At 29.2% G+C, this 20,454-nt stretch overlaps 1 protein-coding gene across 1 annotated transcript; it reads left to right on the top strand.

Moving 5' to 3' along the window:
- Positions 1-78: 78 nt before the first annotated feature.
- LOC137823009 (pectinesterase/pectinesterase inhibitor PPE8B-like) lies at positions 79-2,055 on the top strand. The gene is made up of 3 exons (XM_068628078.1): positions 79-505; positions 632-1,132; positions 1,240-2,055. The coding sequence occupies exons 1-3, from the start codon at positions 184-186 to the stop codon at positions 1,935-1,937; spliced, it is 1,521 nt and encodes a 506-aa protein (XP_068484179.1). The 5' UTR covers positions 79-183; the 3' UTR covers positions 1,938-2,055.
- Positions 2,056-20,454: the final 18,399 nt, after the last annotated feature.

The following is a 20,454-nucleotide window of genomic DNA, read 5'->3' on the forward strand; positions in this document are numbered from 1 at the left end:
TATTTGAATAACAGTCTGATTTTTAATATATAAATTATAATTATCAACTTAAACAGTGATGATATAAATTTTCATACCATGTTTCATAAATTTTGGAGATTATAGATATTACAGTGTTTCACTGTCTATAAATTCTGCCTCCAAAACACAAGGTTACACTTGAATAAACTACTAAAAAGTCTTATGCAATTCATTTCAATGGCTGTTTTCTGGACAAAACAGCCAGCTCCTATTCCATCTGCTACATTCATCTTCATCTTCTTCTTCTTTGCTCCCTGTGATTTGGCGATACTCCATAACCTGAAAGTTTCTCCTTCCGAATTCTTAGGCTCCGTGAGAAAAGTAGGTGATGTTTTGCAAAACGTTACCTCCACTCTCAAATCCGAGTTCAACAATGTGAAGAGTGTGTTTCCTCTTTCTGATGCCATTTTCGCATGTCTGGAGTTGTTGGACTTGTCAGCTGATGAACTCAGCTGGTCTATTTCCGCAGTTGAAAGTCCCCAAGGTATCATCTTTATCTCAAGGTTCTATAAAACCAAACAAATTCTCCATGAGTCTCTCATATATAATCTCATTTATGTTACTTAGAATAAAAGGTATACGTATGTACATAATATTTGTGGCATGGCAGGGAAGCATAACAGTACTGGGAATCTGAGCTCTGATTTGAGCACATGGCTAAGTGCTGTACTTGCGAACACAGACACGTGCATGGAAGGTTTTGATGGTACAAGTGAAAGTGTGAAGGATTTGATATCCAATGAAATTAAGGAAGTGACGTGGTATCTCCAAAAGCTGGTGAACCAGATTGTTTGGGATTATTTCAGAAGGGACAAAGTTCCTTCATGGGTTGAACCACTGCTGCAGAGAAAAACGATGCCTGCGGATGCTGTAGTTGCTGCTGATGGGAGTGGTGATTTTACTAGGGTGATGGATGCTGTGAATGCAGCTCCTGAGTATAGCATGAGACACTTTGTGATACACATAAAGAAGGGTTTGTACACTGAGAAAGTTGAGATTAAAAAGAACAAGTGGAACCTTGTGATGATTGGAGAGGGTATGGATGCTACTGTTATCTCCGGTAACCTCAGCCGTACTGAAAATTTAACCACATTCAGAACAGCTACCTTTGGTAAGGAAACTTCATGATAATACTAACAACTAAAAAGTAATTTGTCTGCTTCACTTGCTGAAATTTCGGGTTTGATTCTAATTCTTTTACCTTCTTTTATGGTGAAGCTGTGAATGGGAGAGGATTCATAGCAACAGCCATTTCCTTCAAGAACACTGCAGGACCCGAAAGAAACCAAGCTGTTGCACTGAGATCAGATTCTGATCTCTCTGTGTTCCACCGATGTGGGATTTTTGGCTACCAAGACACCCTCTATGCTCACTCCTTGCGCCAATTTTACAGAGAATGCAAAATAAGTGGCACTGTGGATTTCATATTTGGACATGCCAGTGCAGTGTTCCAGAACTGCACAATACTGGTAAAAAAGGGCTTACAAGGACAGAAGAACACAATCACAGCTCAAGGAGAAACGTGCCCTTCTCAGTCATCTGGCTTCTCCATCCAATTCTCCAACATTTCAGCAGACTATGACCTTCTGCCCTCAGTTAACAGCACCTCAACGTACCTTGGGAGGCCGTGGAAGAAATATTCTAGAGCAGTTTTCATGCAGTCTTACATGAGTGAGGTGTTAAGGCCAGAAGGGTGGCTCGAGTGGAATGGATCATTGTATTTGGACACTTTGTACTTTGGAGAGTACAAGAATTATGGACCAGGAGCTAGGGTTGATAAGAGAGTGAAGTGGCCAGGGTACCATGTCATAAATGATTCTAGCCAGGTTTATAACTTCACTGTTGCCAATCTCCTTTTGGGGGATCTTTGGATACCTTCAACTGGTGTAACATACACTCCTGGATTTGGAGTCTGAAACACTACTCCTACACTTTGCCTGTGTTCATAACTTGCTAAAGTGATTATGTAGATTAAAGATATGAACAATAATTATTATAAAATAACTGCAGAAATTATAGCTTTGTCTTACTTTATCTGTTGGTGCCTAATTCCTAAATATTATCTACGAATGACTTTTTTATACACATTTTTTAGAAGAGAATACAGGAAGATTTGATGAAGTAATATTTTTTTAGAAACCAAAACTAACTATGAAGGTAAGTTAGTGTTAGAAATTCAATTAGAACCTTATTTAATAGGATTGAAACATATGTGAAATGCTCAATTTTTTATTATTTTTTCTGATAAAAAAATTTAACTTGAGAATTATATTGTGCTTTTGTTTTTGTCTCATCATCAAAGAGGTGTACTTCCATATACTTTCCTTTTTTTGTCACATTAGTCATCATGTTTCAATGTTAAGCTAATATACAACTTAAAAGAGAAAGTAAGAAGCACAGGTAATAAAATGGAAGGGTATTAATTAATTGCCACTTTATAATTGGTAGTGACAAAAGGTAGGAGTAAGAGTGAAACTAATTGATAAAAAAACACAGCATATATGTCATTTTGTGTTGTTAAGAGGTCAAGCAATTTAAGAGAAAAAAAACAAAGGCAAAGGTCAAGATCAAAGAATGATCACAAGCTTCAAACTAAATAACCAGTGCAGCTATGACAATTGATAAGTTTTGTTGCTTAGTTGCCATGGACAAGGACTTGTTGGAACCAGGCTCTAATGCCCCCATTGGTGGGTGAAGGGTCTTGGTCAGTTATAATTGATAAACCATTGAAGTTGCATCCATATCTGCTTTAATCTGTCACTTGTTGGCAACACAAATGAAGTAAGTTTTGGTCCTATTACCCAATTAGTGCACTCCCTTGAAGTCCCACGCAATCTTTAAGCTATATATCCCTTCTTCCTCTTGTTATCAATTCTAGCAAAGAAAAGAGCAAGTATTTTAATTTGCATTATTGAAAATTAATAACACCGATAATAATTATTTGATCAAGTATTTATCATCATATAAAAATTATAATTTATAATTATTTTTTTCTACTTAATAACATAACAACCAATATAAATTTGTTTATTATGGATCAACCTCACTTATTTTTACTATATGAACATTAATGAAATTTGAAACAAAAGTCAGTTTCTTTAAGTACTTTGTCCCTTCGGCTTACTCGAGTTTTTTTTCCTATTTTCCAAGTAAAGTTGACATCATAGTTTGTCATGAGTATAATCATGACAAGGGCATGGAAGATATAATTTGGAGGGAAACAAGAAAGAACAAGTGGCTATAGATTCAAAGGCAAATCAATCCAAGAAACACTACAAGAATTCCGTAGGTAAGGTAACAGCTAAAATCTAGGAGTAAGTAATTCAAAATACTTTATTTTTTAAATTTTAATTATTATTTGAATCTTTTATTTATTTATTTTCAATTATTATAATTAAAGTTAGAACTAAACTCCAGCAACAGGTGAAACTCAAAGCTAAGTCCCTTGAAGAATGTCCAAAGAAGCTTTAACCATTACACCAGTCAAGTTTTATTGTCATGTCACTACAAGAAAATTATGAAATAGAAACCAAATTTTAGATACCAAAATAATTAGTTGCAATAGTAACTAAATTAGAGACCATTTTAAAAACTAAAAAAAATTGGTTTCTAAACTAGTTTCTATTATTGTTAAATAGTTTCTAAATTGGTATCTAATTAACAATCAAGATTTTTGCTACCAAATTTAGAAACTAAATTATTGGTAGTTAAAACTTTGGTTGCTAATTAGATACCAATTTAGAAACTATTTAACAATAATAGAAACTAATTTAGAAACCATTTTTTTTTTAGTTTCTAAAATGATCTTTAATTTAGTTACTATTGTAACTAATTATTTTGGTCTCTAAAAATTGGTTTCTATTTGATGATTTTCTTGTAGTGTGTTATGATTATTATTATACTTATTAGTATGATCATCAATATTAATAATATTATTAATATTATGAAATATTATTAATATTATTAATATTATTAAATATTATTATTATTATTAAATATTATTATTATTAAATATTATTATTATTAAATATTATTATTATTATTTATGAATATTAATTATGGTTTTATAATTATTCATATTATAATAATATTTTTAATATTATGTATATAATTATTATGATAATAATTGGTAGGTAATAAATATCCGTGAGTGATAGTTCGTAGGTAATAGAGATTCGTGAGTAATAGTTAGAAGGTAATAGATATCCGTAAGTAAAAGGTGGTAGGTAATAAGATCCGTGGATAATAGTTGGTAGGTAATGCTGAATTTACCTACGGATTCAGAATTTGTGTGTAATATCCGGAGATAATGTTGTTTGTGGGTAATATCCGTAGATAATGTTGAATTTACCTACGGATTCAGATTCGTAGGTAAAAGTCCGTAGATAATATTGATTTTTTTTTGTAGTGAAAATGCAAGGTATAGAATAATTACGTGATTATTAATAAAACCTAAAATAAATATTTAAGAAATGAGTATTTTGTTAAGTTTCTTCGTCGATCCATTTGATGCAAATACTTTCACATCTTCTTGCACTGAATCCATAAGTTAGGGTAAGTTTTAATTTAAACTAAAGAAATTTTGTTGTCATTGAAGAAAAACCAATTGATCTCAATATTCCCATATTATCATAGTGCATCTTCATTGTAAAAAAAAAAACAAAATATCAACTAGTTCTTTGAATTTAACTATTTAATATTTTAAAAAAATTATAAAATTTTACCAATATCCTACCATATAATTTTCTTCTCTTACTGACTAACATATGATCTCAAGAACGTGTAAAAGATTGAAATCTTTTTTTTTTTTAGTTAAGGCATCAATAGTGAGGATCGTATGTGGACACTAAATAGCATCAACCAAACTTTCGCTATTAAAAAAATCATATAAAACGAGAGAAAGTGTGGGTTATACTCACGTAAACTTAAAAAAAAATGGGTTGCGTTGGTCAAACCGTCACTCCTTAAAATATAAATAATAATAAAAATTTGAAGGTTAAGCCCACGCTATCCATTTTAAAATTAAATTTAAATAATAATAAAATTGTGAAGGTTGAGCCTACGCAAATAATTAATTTTTATTTATTTTAAAACTGCTCAGGGTGCGTGGAGAAAAAAATGTGTGTGGAAAACGTTCGTACTCCACAATACTTTTAACCTTTTCGAAGCTTCAGCATAGCCGTTGAGCAGTGCGTGGTGCGAGCTTGAGCAGTGTGTGAGAACCTTCGTACTCAATAGCGTGCGAACGTGAGAACGCGACCGTGGGAATGTGCGATCGTGAAACCGTGGAACTGTGACCGTGAGTTTCACATTTCCTTCCTTTTTCAGACTCAACTTTAGGTTTTGCCTAATTTAATTCTTCTTGTGTATATTGTGTAATTTTGTTTTACCCTAGGTTTGTAATTCACCATGGTAGAAACAGCTTAATCCTTGGACCAAGAATTTTGGGTTCTGGAGGCTACGGAGGATTTTGTATAGGAAGAGGTTTGGTGTGCATTGTGAGGTCCACTCTTTGGGTGGAGCAAAACCAGTGGCAAGGCTTTGAAACTAGTATGGAGCTTTGGTGAATTAGACACGTTGCAACAATTAAATAGAAGGCTTCCTAATCTTTCGGCTGCTGCAGAATTGTTATTTCTTAGGCAACTGAAGGAGAAAGTGAATGTTGTGGTTGAGAAAGTGTGATTCTGCAGGGGCTTAGTTGTAGGGGCTTAGAAGACAAGGTAGGGGCTGGTGGTATTGGAGGGGTAGTATTTATGAAGCTGGTTTTTCTGATGAGAGGATTGTGATGCCAACTTGATGGATATGTGAAGTTTTTTATATGTTGCCATATTAGTTTCAATTTCTAATTTTGTCCCAACATTAATTATATTAAATGTAAGTTTATTCTTGGAGGCTTTAGTTGGAGCATATGGAAAAACAAAGGGTTCTATGAATGAGTTATTGAATAACCAAGAAGCCTTGGCGTTTTCCCATACAGGCAGAGGGATATCAAAAGGCTTGAAATGGTTGATGGAAGGATACTGCAGTGTTTACCAAGGCAACAACTAGCTTGGTGCAGGTGCTGCTTACGATGGGTAATGAGTAGGACGGTTATGGATGGACCAAAATGTTGAACAGAACATTGGCTGGAGCTGTGAACTTGGACTATGGAGTTATGAACCTTGTAGGGGTTGGTATAGGTGGAACTTGTTGAAGGCCTATGTTAAAGGTTAGATTGGTGGAGGTGCTGGTTTTTGCTGGGTGGTTAGATTGGTGCAGAATTGGGGTTGGTTAAGAGGCATAGAAGATTGAAGAATAACATATGACTGAAGCCTATATTCATGCTACGGGTGGTATAATACAAAGGAAAACTGAAAATCAGGTTCATTTGCGTGGTGGACCAGTTGGCTTACCATCAAGTTGATTACTTTTTTGCTGATTGGTGGTGTTAAGTACATAACCAGTAGGTGCTATGTCTCTTTTTTGGGTCCAGTACAGGTGGTATCTAAATTCTTGCTCATATCAGTTACAACTATAACAATTCTTAGGGGTTTATGTTTTTGGTATTTATTGGTTTTGCTTTACCGCATCTAGTGTAGCTCCTGGTGTAGTATTGGCTTATTATAACGCATATGGGTGGTTTACATGCCTTCCTTTAGAAGGTCTTGACACACGTTCAAGGTTTAAGTGTGCCTAGAAGATGATCTTTTTTGGTTCGATTGCAAGGACTTTTATGTGAATATTTTGAACAATTCTGTAGGTCTAACATTGATGCAGTGTAATGGTATGAAGGGTGCATGGTCTGCTGTTTGTTAGGGGAAGTTTTTTGGTGTTTAAATGTTTTTTTGTAGCTGCATAAAGTGTTGTAGAACCATGCAATAATAGCCAAGAAATCTAGCAACCTTTTTTAGATGAAGTTTGTCTCTATTTGGACTCTGGATATATACAAAAGTTATGAACCCAAATATTCTATGAATGAGGCCATTTGGGATCTTCTTGAAGTGAGGGAAATATTTTTTAGAGTTTCTCAAAGTGTTCCCAGTAGGTTTTTCGGCCTTTTTAATATTGAATCCTACCTCTGTTGATTTTGGGATTAGACATTATGGAGATGCAAATCAACAACTGACTGTGTAATAGGTGATTTTACAAAGAAGAGAAAACAACAATAAAGACTGTTACAATAAGTGCATCAATTAAGGTTGCACCCTCTTGAAGGTCATAAGTGATCAAAACAGAGACAAGAGCTAGAACTCTAATACCTAATGAAAAAAATATGCATTAACTGTCCTCAAATAAAGGAAATAAATCTCCACAAATAAAGATTTTAAATTTATAGCAAATTTACAAAATAAATTCCTAATTCCAATTCCCTAACTTTAGGATTTCTTACAAACAAATATAGATTTATTATCCAATCATTCTATATTGACCGTACAATCAATATGCAGTATTTACACCCTTATTTCAACATCTTTTTTAGTCAATTTGTGATTCTCCTAGATTGTGCGAAATCTCATATGGCAAGTACTATGTGTAAGCACAAACTATATAAAATTTAGAAAATATAGTAAGATTATATAGATAAAAAGTTATGTGTATATTAAGATAATGATTTGAGAGAGTGTGTGTGAAAAATGATTGATGCAGTCTGTGATATTAGTACACTGTAAACACAAATAAAGGACATATAAAAGATTGAGTATCCATGCTATTTGAGCTTATGAAAGTGTAGGTTTAGCCCACGCTTCTTTGTGTGACAAACTTTAATAAATATAAATATCTTTTGAAGGCTAAGCCCACACTAATTTGTGGTCAACATGAAGGCTTAGCACTCGCTAGTTTAAAAATTGTGTGGCACTCACGCTTCTTTAAAAGTGTGTGGCATTCAAGTGGGCTTAGCCCATGCTTCTTTAAAAATGTGTGGACACCTCGAAGGCTAAGCCCACGCTCCTTTAAATAAATATCATTTTGTGTGGACAACACGTAGGTCAAACCCACGCTAGTTTAAAAATTGCATCACCTCCTTATAGGCTTGACCTACGCAAAAAAGACACCAATGAGTCGCTCTCACCCGCCAATATTTTTACATTGAGCACATTAGCTTCGAAATTTCCATTAACGCTAAGCCCACAATTGTTACATTGTTGCATCCGTTTTTTATGGTTAGCGTCCGTTTTTGGCTCATTCTAATAAACATATTTTTTGTAGTGTCCTAAAAGATTCAACATTTGGTCAAAGGCTACTATAGTATTAATGTCAATGTTAAGTGGTGTCTTCTCATCCACCTACGCATGTGAGTGTCAAAAATCTCAATCTTATAACTCCTCTACAAATTTTGTGGAGATCGTGTCAGAAGTAGATGGAGTCTGATCATTAGTCATATTCCTATTTATAAATAAAAATAGCAAATGTTATAACAACATTAAACAAAACAATACATAGATTATGAAATTAAGAAAAAAATGGTTATTTATATATTCCCTATCATGGTTTATCCAAGTGGTGTGCACATCATCCACATCATCATCACTAATCATTTTGTAAATGAATAAATGTCACAAATATCTAAATTAAACTCTTTTTATGAACAATTTTTTTTTTCATGAAAAACAAAAAGCTATTTTTTGGATGATGAGTCTTAAACATGAAATACTTGTGAAACTTGATATTCCATGATAAATACTTCACTATGATATTCTATCTTTCAAAAGTCAACAACATTATTCCTAATTCATCGATTTTCATAGCAATTTTATTATCAACTCGCTTGCACTTGTTTAATAACCTAAATTATATATCTAAATTTTTTAAATAATAAAATTACGAACATAATTAAATTTTTAAGATAACTAAATATCTACACATAAAACTATAAATAAAAGTTCTAAAGATTAATCAAATATATTAACCGTAACATGTAAATATATATATATATATATATATATATATATATATCAATTGTTGATATAGAAATTTTGAATTTTAAATATGTAATGTTTCTAACACAACATGTCATGTTGATGATAATGCAAGTGGTGACAATGTTGATATTCTGCTTTATCTTTTGTTTAGGTTGTAACTAATGATTTAAATGTGTTGTAAGTGGTTTCTTTATCATTGATTTTGTTTTAGTTAACTAGGTAATTCATTTAGAAGTGTTTTGTTTTAGTTAACTAGGTAATTATCCTTGATTTTGTTTTAGTTAACCAGGTAATTAGAAGTGTTTTAGTTTGTTTGAAATGATAAGTTATGTTTTAATGGATTAAAAAATATATTTTGATATATTAAAATATTTTTAGATTTGTTGGATTTGTAAGGATATTTTAAATTATTAAAATTATGAATTAATCGATTAAAATTATTAAATAATTCATAATTTGATGGTCTCATTGTTTTAATTGATTAAAAAATTTAATTGATTAAAATGACATTTTAATATATTAAAATAATTTAAAATTGATTTTAATTTGTTAAAAACTCATTTTAATGGATTAAATATTTGGAGTTGGACATTAACTTCTATTTTAATGGATTAAAACATATTTTAATCTATTAAAATTGATAACTTTATATAAGAGTTATTTTAATCAATCTTTTAATCAAATCAAATTAATTTTGAAAAAGTTCTTAATAATTTCTAAATATTGAGATAAGTTCTACAAGCTAGAAAAATATTTATTGGAGTTAATTTTCTTATTTTCTTGAGGAATTTATATAAAATTTGAAAATATAATGGATTGATTTAATTAGAGTGATTAGACAACTAGATGTAACTCTTGCGAGTGAATCCGTATAAATATTGACGTTATTTTTTTCTCATTTATTTTGTATTGATATATAGTTTATTATTCATATTCTCATAACTTAAATAATCATAAATATTGTATTTCAAATATTTGTAAAACTTATCTTACAACTCTTCTTATCAAGGATGAGTTGGAGTCGTCTGAGGTGGATGTCTAAATTGTGTGAATAAATTGACTTCTTCTAGAAGAGTTGCCGAGTTTTATGATTGAAAATCGAACGGTAATCCAACTGGAAGAAATTCTCTAACACTCAAGTCAATTAGGGATATAAGATAATTGAGTTTTTTTTTATCAGCAAAAAGCAATGAAATTAAAAGGTATCACTTCAGGGGTGATCCAACCTTATACAGTAAAATGATGTTCACAAATTACCTTTCTAACTACAAATCAGCCAACAAAACCTTCTACAGTCAAACCCATCTCTATCAAAATAACAAAGAATAACAAGGATCAATCCTCATATCAAAACTAAATTGAATGCATACAAACCAAAGGTTCAAGACACCAATCAGAGAATGAGAAATTAGCTGACGGTACCTTTGAAGAGATCCAGGACCAAGCCTTAATTTGTGCCAAAGAGAACACCTCAATGTGGTCAACCACTCCACCTTTAAATAAACAGTTGTTCCTATGCCTCCAAATTTCACTAATCAACGCAATCCACACGTTGCCCGTAATAAGATTAACTGAAGTGGCTGCATCCAGAATCTTGAAATGTTTAAAATGAGACATAGGATCCATAAAATCGACAGATCTTACTCCTAACCAATCATAACAAAGATTCCAAATTAACCAAGCAACTCGACAGATAATTGAGTAGAAAGTAAGAAAAATAATCACTAGTAAAAGATACTCTATGAGATTATATTTAACCATATATTAATATCTAGATAACTAATTAGATTAACAAAATGTACTACCTAAGTTCAAAAAAATGTGAATAAGTTATTTTTGAGTATGAATAAGATACATGGTAACCACCGGTGAAGTGACACATTTTGCAGCAAAATTAAAAGAGATATAATGAGACTTCCTATTAATAATCGTTCATCTTCATTTGATGATTGTCATAGTTCTTACGTAGGAAGTGTTATTATTATTATTTTAATTAGAAAAGAGTCGCAATATCTTTTTTAAACTATAATTTTTATATAATCATCATAAAAAAAGGTTATAAAAGTCTCATTTTGTAGAAGTCCTAATATCACATTCTCTTCTTTCTCCCACTATTCAGGTGACATGTTTCTTTGTCTACGCAAAAGCACGTGAAAGAAAAGTACTAGTCAAATTATTACCTAATATCAACTTCTTTGTTCACGCATGCAGAGACAATATCTGAATTTGCAAGACCTTCAGTGCCTCAGGATCACAGCTTCAACAAGATTTACCTTATTATCTGTTATCCTTCGTAATACTCACGCCTGTGACCGATTTGGATAAATTCCGCAAGTTGAAAAGCATTTTCTTAAACACAATATACTATTTTTCACGAAGTAGTTTTCACTTCTACTTTCTCTTAAAATCTCTACAATAATAAAATATCAAATTAATTATTAAATAGTAATATCGATCAAATGGTAATGTTGGTCTGATATAATACAACGATTACTTTTTCAAGAAAACCTAAAAATTATAAAAATAAATAAATAATATTTGTGTTGTTGTCATATTAGCATTGATTTAGTAGAATTAGTTGATTTAATCGATATTAATAGAGTTAATTTAATCTTGAATACTAATAGAATCGACTATATAAACTTTAATATAACGTAAAATATTTAAAAAAAACAAATTTAATAAACAAATATTTATGTTAGTGTCAGATTATAACATTGATTTAGCTGACACTAATAAAGTTGTTTATTGTTAAACATTATTAGAGTCAGTTTAGCTAACTCTACTATAATACTAATTTTTTTAACATTGGTAAAAAAAGTTAATTATTTGTAACTTTCTCTAATGAGTAAAATTATTTATATTAATGGAAGACTAGCATTAGCTAAATGGACACTAACTAAAATAAATAAGGTTAAAAGATACTAATTTTATTTATTTTTAATATATATAAAAATTAGTGTCGATTTAGTCATTTCTAAATTTTATATATTATGAATCTATGCGCTTTTGTAACAAGAATAGGGAGTCTAAATTATTTTGAATCTAAAGACAAATTTTAAAGAAGATAAATCTCTTCATTCACAATTTTTTTTCTCTCTCTTACTTTCTATATAAATATTCTCACACATCTTTTTTATTACACTCATAAATTGTCTCACACTCATCTCTTTCATCCACATTGATTCCTTTCATCCACACACATTTTATTCATCCACATTTATATTCTTCATCCATGCATATATCCTTCATCCACACACAACTCATTCACATACATTTATATTCTTCATCCATACATATATCCTTCATCCACAATATACTTCATCAACATTCATCTCCTTCATCCACTACAATTTTTTTTTTAATTTTTTGTTTATATTTTATTTTCTTGAATATAAAGGCGTTATATAAGAATTTTTTTAAAAAAAAATTATTGTCATTAGCATTAATCAAACTGATGTAAGTCGATACTAAATTAACATTAACGTTGATTTAATCAATCTTAAATTACTTTAATTAAAAAAATAATTTAAAAACTAATAATAAATTATATCGACACTAATAAATCAGTATTAATAAGTTTCAGAATCGCACACAAATTCATCTTTAAATATCGACACTAATAAATCAGTATTAATAAGTTTTAGAATCACACACAAATTGGACATAAATTTGACTCTATTTATTAACTAGTGTCTATTTTTAGCCTTGGCTTTAGGTTGATATTAAATATCTGTAATGAATGTTTAGGGTTTATCTAAACAAAACATTATATATCGTAGAAGGGGATCATGCAAAGACTAATACACCCTAAACTATACTTTGACAAAGATCTCCACCAAAACGCTGGAAAGAGTTTTGTTTCATTATCTAAAAGCTTTTTCTATTTTATGTCCACATCAAAGCCAAAAAAGTAATTCATTATAGCAGAAAAGAAAAAACATTTTCAGCCATAAGATTACATACCTTCCGCAGAGAATAAATTGATTTTTACAAAGGACGTAGGTACAGACAGACATAACATCAGCACCAAAATAATGCTTAAGTTATGATATAGATTGGGTGTCACGGGCACAAATAGAACATATTTTACAGAAAGAAAACGCATGCCTATTGGATTATTGTGCCAAGAAGAGAAGGTATATGAAAAATTTGATGCCTTTATTCTCCGCCATCACCATATCATGAAATTAATATCACGCATAATTTGTTCTTAATCAAACTTACACATGCATTTTGGTGTACGTGTTACAGTGATAGGAATTTAAGTGTTTTTTCTTAGTGTTTTTAAGAAGTAAGATGATGCAACTCAATTCATAACATAAGCAAACATCATAGCTGCAATACACTACAAGAAAATCATGAAATGGAAACCAATTTTTGGATACCAAAATAATTAGTTGTAATAGTAACTAAAATAGAGAACATCTTAGAAACTAAAAAAATTTTGGTTTCTAAATTAGTTTCTATTATTGTTAAATAGATTCTAAATTGGTATCTAATTAGCAACCAAAGTTTTTGCTACCAAATTTAGAAACTAAATAATTGGTGGTTAAAACCTTGATTGCTAATTAAATACCAATTTAGAAACTATTTAACAATAATAGAAACTAATTTAGAAACTTTTTTTTTTTAGTTTCTAAAATGGTTTCTAATTTAGTTACTATTGCAACTAATTATTTTAGTCTCTAAAAATTGGTTTCTATTTCATGATTTTTTTTTAGTGATAGTTGTTTTAAATCAAACTATATGGTTAAGAATTATATATTCTAGAAGATTTGTGGTTGGAGCAAGAGCAAAACACAAAGAATTTTTTGTTGATAATCAAGCAGTGATCTCAATATCTCATAATTATGTGTTTTATGGTAAGAAAAACCACTTCATATTATGTTATTTTTCCTAAGAGAAGTGTATAAATGGAGATTTAACTTTAGTTAATGAACAACTAAAGATGAAGCTACGAATATCTTTACATTCAATAGGTTTTTAACTTAAGGAAAAATCTTGAAGTTCTTAGTTGTTAGGATCTTTTTGCAAGGTTTATTTATTTGGCTGAGGTGTTTGTTGTTTTAAGTTTATAAGGATTAGGTAGGTTAGAAAGGGTTTTGATGACCTGTTGTATTATGATTATGCATAAGGGTTGAGTCACCCCTAAAGTGATTCATATTAATTTAATTTTTCTTACCAATAAAAAAAAAGGTCTGTTTGCTTCAAGGGAAGTATTGTTTACGTGGATGGAAGTGCAATGATATCTCTTGTTTGGATTCACTGATGTGCGCAGAAGAGGAAGGGAGGATCAACGGGAAAAGTGTTTTCCATACTTCCTCTTAAATTGCGAAAAACCTTGCGGAAAGTCGTAAGCAGGTGTGTTTATCCCATTTTAGCCTGCCTCATTTTTGTCTTTGCATGAAAGTGACAGATTATTGTTTTTTATTGTATATTTAATATATATAACATAATATAATACAAATAAAATAATATTAAAATTATCAAAATATAGATATTAATTATTACATAAATTCAACTAACACAAATATTTAATGATATTATTATTAAAATAAATTTTTAAAATAATGATAATACATATAAATTAAATAAAGTTATTAAATCATAATATTAATTAATTATATCAAAATAAATATATAAATTAATTAATTAATTTTTTAAATATAAAAAAAATTGTAAGCTTGATCTTTTATTAATTAAAATTTCAATCACACTCTTCAATCACTCACAAATTTATTATTTTTATGAAAATCGTGTTTTTTTTAAAAAAAATAATTATTCGATGATATTGGAAACTATTACAAAATTTTAATTAATTTAATTTTTCACAAAATATTTCATATTTCATTATTCAAATATTTTTAAAGACATGGATAAATTTGTAAACTTACATTTTACACTTTTAAAAAAATCAAAATTTCCTCACAAGAATCACATCACTCACAAATTTCATTAAACTTTCCTCCGACATTATGATAACATATATAATAATTGTGATTAATAATAATAAAATAGGCATAAATAATAATATGATATAATAAAAAAATTAAAATAATAATGAAAAAATTAAAAATAAAATATTTTGCATTACATACGGAAAAATCCGTATGTAACTTTCTAGTGCATTACAAATTTAATTTTAAAAATAAAAATTGTTACATATGGATATATCCGTATGTAATTACATACGAATATTACATAAGATCCATAATTCGTATGTAGCACTTACCTACGACAATTTTCATACGGATTTTTGTCTGTATGTAATCCGTATGTAAGGTCTTACATCAAAATTTCCTCACAAGCATCACATCACTCACAACTTTCAATAAACTTTCATCACACATTATGATAACATATATAATAATTGTGATTAATAATAATAAAATTAGACATAAATAATAATCGAATATAATAAAAAAAGATAAAAATAATAATGGAAAAATTAAAAATAAAATATTTTGCATTTTTTCGTATGTAACTTTCTGGTGCATTACAAATTTAATTTTAGAAAATAAAAATTGTTACATACGGATATTACATAGGATCCATAATCCATATGTAGCACTTATCTACGACAGTTTTACATACGAATTTTTGCCCATATGTAATTTGTACGTAACTATGATTCACATACGAATTTATGGTCTTACATACGAATTTTGGCTGTATGTAATTCCATATTTTCTTGTAGTGCATCCACTCTAACATACTATAATTCAAACACACCCACTTTTTTCACACTTTCCTTTCAAATCCTCACACATTCACTCCCTCAAATCCCCACACATACCCTTCCTAACTCAAACTCACCCTAATTGAGAGTGGAAAGTTAAGGATGTGGGAGAGTGGACGTGTGAAGATTTGAGAAGAAAGTGTGAAGAAAGTTAATGTGATGGTGCAACATGCATTTAAAGATTAGAACATTAGTGACATTTGTGCATGTTTGTTTCTATCCCTAACATTCTTATAGGTGTTTATACATGTGAGGCATATTTCCCACTTTTTGTTTGTGTTGTTTGGGTTTTTTTATTTGGGTTTAACAACATTATCGATGACCAGGAAAAGGATTATGGATGAAAAAACTTAGGTTGTTGTTATTTTTATTTTATGGGATGCTCTAAATATATTGTCTCTATTGGTGGATGTGAGTCTATACAAGAAGGTTTATATGGCTTCTACCTTGGTCCGAGGGATTATCTAATAGGGAACCTCTCGTCTATGAGTGTGATAAGGAGTAACCATGGTCAAATATACCATTGTGACTAACTTTTATTAGATTTTATTTTAGTTTAAGAGTGGATTGTGAGGGTTGATCTAATTCATAATGGTATATAGATGTCAAAAATTGTTGAAGATGGATAGCTCATCTCTACCTAGTCTTAGTGTGTTTGATGTAGATGTTAGCTAGGTTGCTTTGTAGGTTGCTATATGTCTTATATGATCTCATTCTTTAGGGTTGTGTGTAATTCAAGGTTGCCTTTTGCTGCATGACCCATCCTAGATACCAAATCAAGGTAGTAAGGTCAAACTCATGATGTGGTTAAACGATTTTGGAAAAGCTTTTGAAAGTTTTCTTAAATGGTTTGATTCATTACAAAAATAAATCTATTTTATGGAGAAGCAATCGGTTTATTTCTTCTCTGTTAAAGGCTTTTCGAAATTCTGTTAGGGCACCAAAGGTACAACTCAGTCTGTTATTTCAGTTAAGCTGAGCTGACAACTTTATCATCTTTTAACCTGTTGTTTTTCAGAATCAATCTATTGTTTTGCTAACTGCTCTATAACTGTTTTTTTAAAGTGGTTAGAAACTGTTCTCTATAAAAGAAAATGTCCTTCTCATGTAAAGGTATGCTGAACAATCACAGTTTTAACAGAGATACAACATTCTGTGGGTGAGAAAGTGAATTGAAAAGGTTTTGCAAAGGTTTTTCAAAAGTGAAATACATGTGAGCTTGTTCTTGAAGAACCTTGTGATGGATGAAGGTGTTGGTACTGTCTTGGAGCAAATAGAACAATTGGTTTATGTTCTTGCAACTTTGTTTCAGGTGTAATCTTTTCCTTATTCATTCTTGTATTGGTTTTGAGCGTTAGTCACTCTAGATAGGGTTTCTTGGAGTGCAAGGTATGCTGAAATAGTGTTTTTCAGCCTTGATAGTTGAGGTTCTTGAAGGGTTCAAGAACTGCTGTGTGTTTGTAATTGATTGTATCAGTTTTTAGTGGATTACACCTCAGAGTGAGGTGAACTGGACGTAGCTCTTGATGAGTGAACCAGTATAAAAATTATTGTGTGGTTCTTCTCTCATCTCTGCACTTAATTCTGTAATTTCACATAATCTGTCAAGAAAGGAATATGTTATATTCAAACTAAATCTGTTAATTCTGGACCTGGTTAAGATCTGCTGTTATAACTTGTTAATCAACCCTTCAATCATAAATCAAGCTGCTGTGTGAATCTGTAATAAGATAAGAAGGGTAAATTGGTTCCTTTAACTAAACTGTGACATTTGGTTTATTACTCTAGATGGCTTATGTTAAGTAAAAATTGATTAATTTTGTACCTTAAACTGCAACTTTATAAACAGTGTAGGTTAATCAATTTGGTTTTGGTATTGCTGCTCGTTGATCTAAACTGTGCTGATCTTGTTTTAATTGTGCCAGATTCATCTGTAAAAATAATTTGTTCCTTTTAATATCAATCTGTTCTTTTCACCTCTGTTACATAGTAAATTAGATTGTTTGCGGAAATTTGATAAGCTCAATTCACCCCTCCCCTCTTGATCTTAGACACTGCTTAACTCTAACAAAAATGACTATTGAAGATACATGCTTTTGAAATTGTTGTTTGTCAAAGCTTTTGTTAAAGGATTCTTGTGACATTATCTGGCATGTTATAGTTTGAAGTGATTGAAACACATTTTTTTTTATCTTTATGATTGATTTTATGTCACTGAAAAAATAAAAAAGAGCTTTCACACAATTATGATTAGTTCTTATGTCAACATTTGCCTGAGATAGTTGTTGTGAGTTAGTTATAACAATTTGGACGTTATAACATCATTTGAATTATTCTATTATAAATAATTGTTCAAGTAGATAACATCATTGTCTGATGTTATCTTGCCACTCTTGTAGTAACGTCTAATACTTTTGGAAAGTTTCATTAGTTCTTGTAGTATTCATCTTCTTATTAGGTGATGAAGTCCAATATAACTTTATATGTTCTTACTTTTTGTACTTAATCATGACTTATATATCTAGACAAAGTTCTTGGTCATGATTAACCATTACTTTGAGCATTTTGTTTAAGCTTATTGCATATTTGATGAGTAGGTTAGACCCATCAAAACTATTTTGTTTGATATCATCAAAACTAATAGTTTTGATTGATATCATCAAAACTTAAGTATCCAAAATCAAAATTTACTATATTTAAGACTTTTATCTTATACTAGTTATACTAGTTCAACTCATCTTTTCCTTAACAACTAATGAATTTGAGTCAATTGAGTAAGTTTGAGATTGAGTTATCACTAGAAGAAAATCATTAAATAGAAATTAATTTTAGAGACCAAAATAATTAGTTACTATTTGATTAAATTAGAGACCATCTTATAAACTAAAAAAACTATTGGTATCTAAAGTAGTTTCTATTATTAATAAAAATTTATAAAGTAGTTTGTAAATTGTATCTAATCATTACCTATCAAAGTTTTAACTACTTACTACTTTATATACTAAATTAGTCTCTATTAGTCTTTTAGAGACTAATTTAGAATCTAAAATATTAGTCTCTAAAACTTAGATAGCTAATTTAAATACAAATTTAGAAACCATTTTATAAATTTTTACTAATAATAGAAACCACTTTAGATATGAATAATTTTTTAGTTTCTAAATTAGTATCTATTTTAGTTAATATATTGATTAAATATTTTTAGTCTCTAAATTTTATTATTATTTAATCATTTTTAATGATTTTCTTGCATTGAACTTGGTTAGTTCTACTTCTACATTCTTAATTCTTATACATGTCTATAATATATGTGAAATATATTTTTCGCTCTTCTCTTTTAGTATTTGTTTTTTTTAACTAGATTGAACATAATTTTGATGAATATTGTGAATGATGAAACTTTAGTTTCTATTATTTTTATTCAATGTGGTGATCTATATTAGATGTGATATAGAGATACAAAATTATTTATTTTAGTTTTTAATAGTTTTATTTTGAAGTTTAGTTATATTTTTATGTTATTAAAAACTTTTAAACTTATTTTAAGTGTATATGAGTATTTTATTTTATATTTTTTTTCTAATTTTTGTGAGTTTTATTCATAAAAGTAGCATATGTGAATCCCTTTATTTTCTATTTTCCTCAATATATTATTTATTAAAGATAAACATTCTGACATAAAAGAGTCTCACAATATGTTTTTAGACCAAATTTTTTGTTTTATTGTTAATTTTATTTTATAATAAATACATAAAAAGTTATTGAAACAAGGTATATCATTTAATTTAGTAACATCGCAAATATAAATTTTATTTTGGAGATATTACCTGGAGACTTAAATAAATTATGTAGTGACTTATATATATATGTACGGACGTGTTTGAAACGATTGAAAATTAGATTATTTTAATAATGGATTATAATGAAAATCAGTATTTTTAAATAATTTTATTTAAACTCATAAATTAACTTACTTTTCAAAAAAGTAGAAAATTTCAATTATTGTGCGTAACATCTAGCTTATTTTTAAAAATTAAATTATTTTAACAAAAATCTTTTTCTTTGATCCTTTTCATTTTTAGTGCTACTCTCTTTTTTTCTCTTCCACTAATTCTCTAAACACAAAAAAAGTTGCTCCAATAGCTATTCTATATATATATATATAATAAATTAATATCTTGTGAGATAAAATTCACAATAAAATAAAATATATAAAAAAAATCACACATATATATATATAATTTGAAAAAAAAAATATAGAACAAAAAGAAATACACTAAATAATTTTTACAAAAAGTAGCAGAGCAAGATCATATTACAAGTTCAATTATTTGATTAAATGGTTCAACTTCTACAATAATATGAATAAGTAAGAAAAGTAGTTGCAGTTTGCATCTTTTAACAAAATAATCAGTTCCCAAATTCTGATAATGAGAAGGGATAATGGAAAACTCCTCCTTTTCTTTTTGGGTGGGTTCCATCACTTTTTCACTAGTTTTTCACGTGAAGTGTGAACTGAAAGACACAATAATGTGCTTAGGGCTAAATACATACTCTTTTTTTCTTTTGTTATAAACATAAATAAATAGGCTTAATTATATATTTTCCTATTTTTTTTATTTTATTTTATTAAATAATTTTGTTTACTTTTTATCAATAGCATAATAGCAGAATAATATTAAATAAAATAAATACATAAATTATAAAAATGAAGAAAGTAATTATTTGTTTATAGCAGAAAGAATCTCCACACGTGAGCATTCTAACTTATGATTTCACGAGATAAAGTCA

Source organism: Phaseolus vulgaris, chromosome 9, assembly GCF_000499845.2.
Source record: "Phaseolus vulgaris cultivar G19833 chromosome 9, P. vulgaris v2.0, whole genome shotgun sequence".
NCBI lineage: Eukaryota > Viridiplantae > Streptophyta > Magnoliopsida > Fabales > Fabaceae > Phaseolus > Phaseolus vulgaris.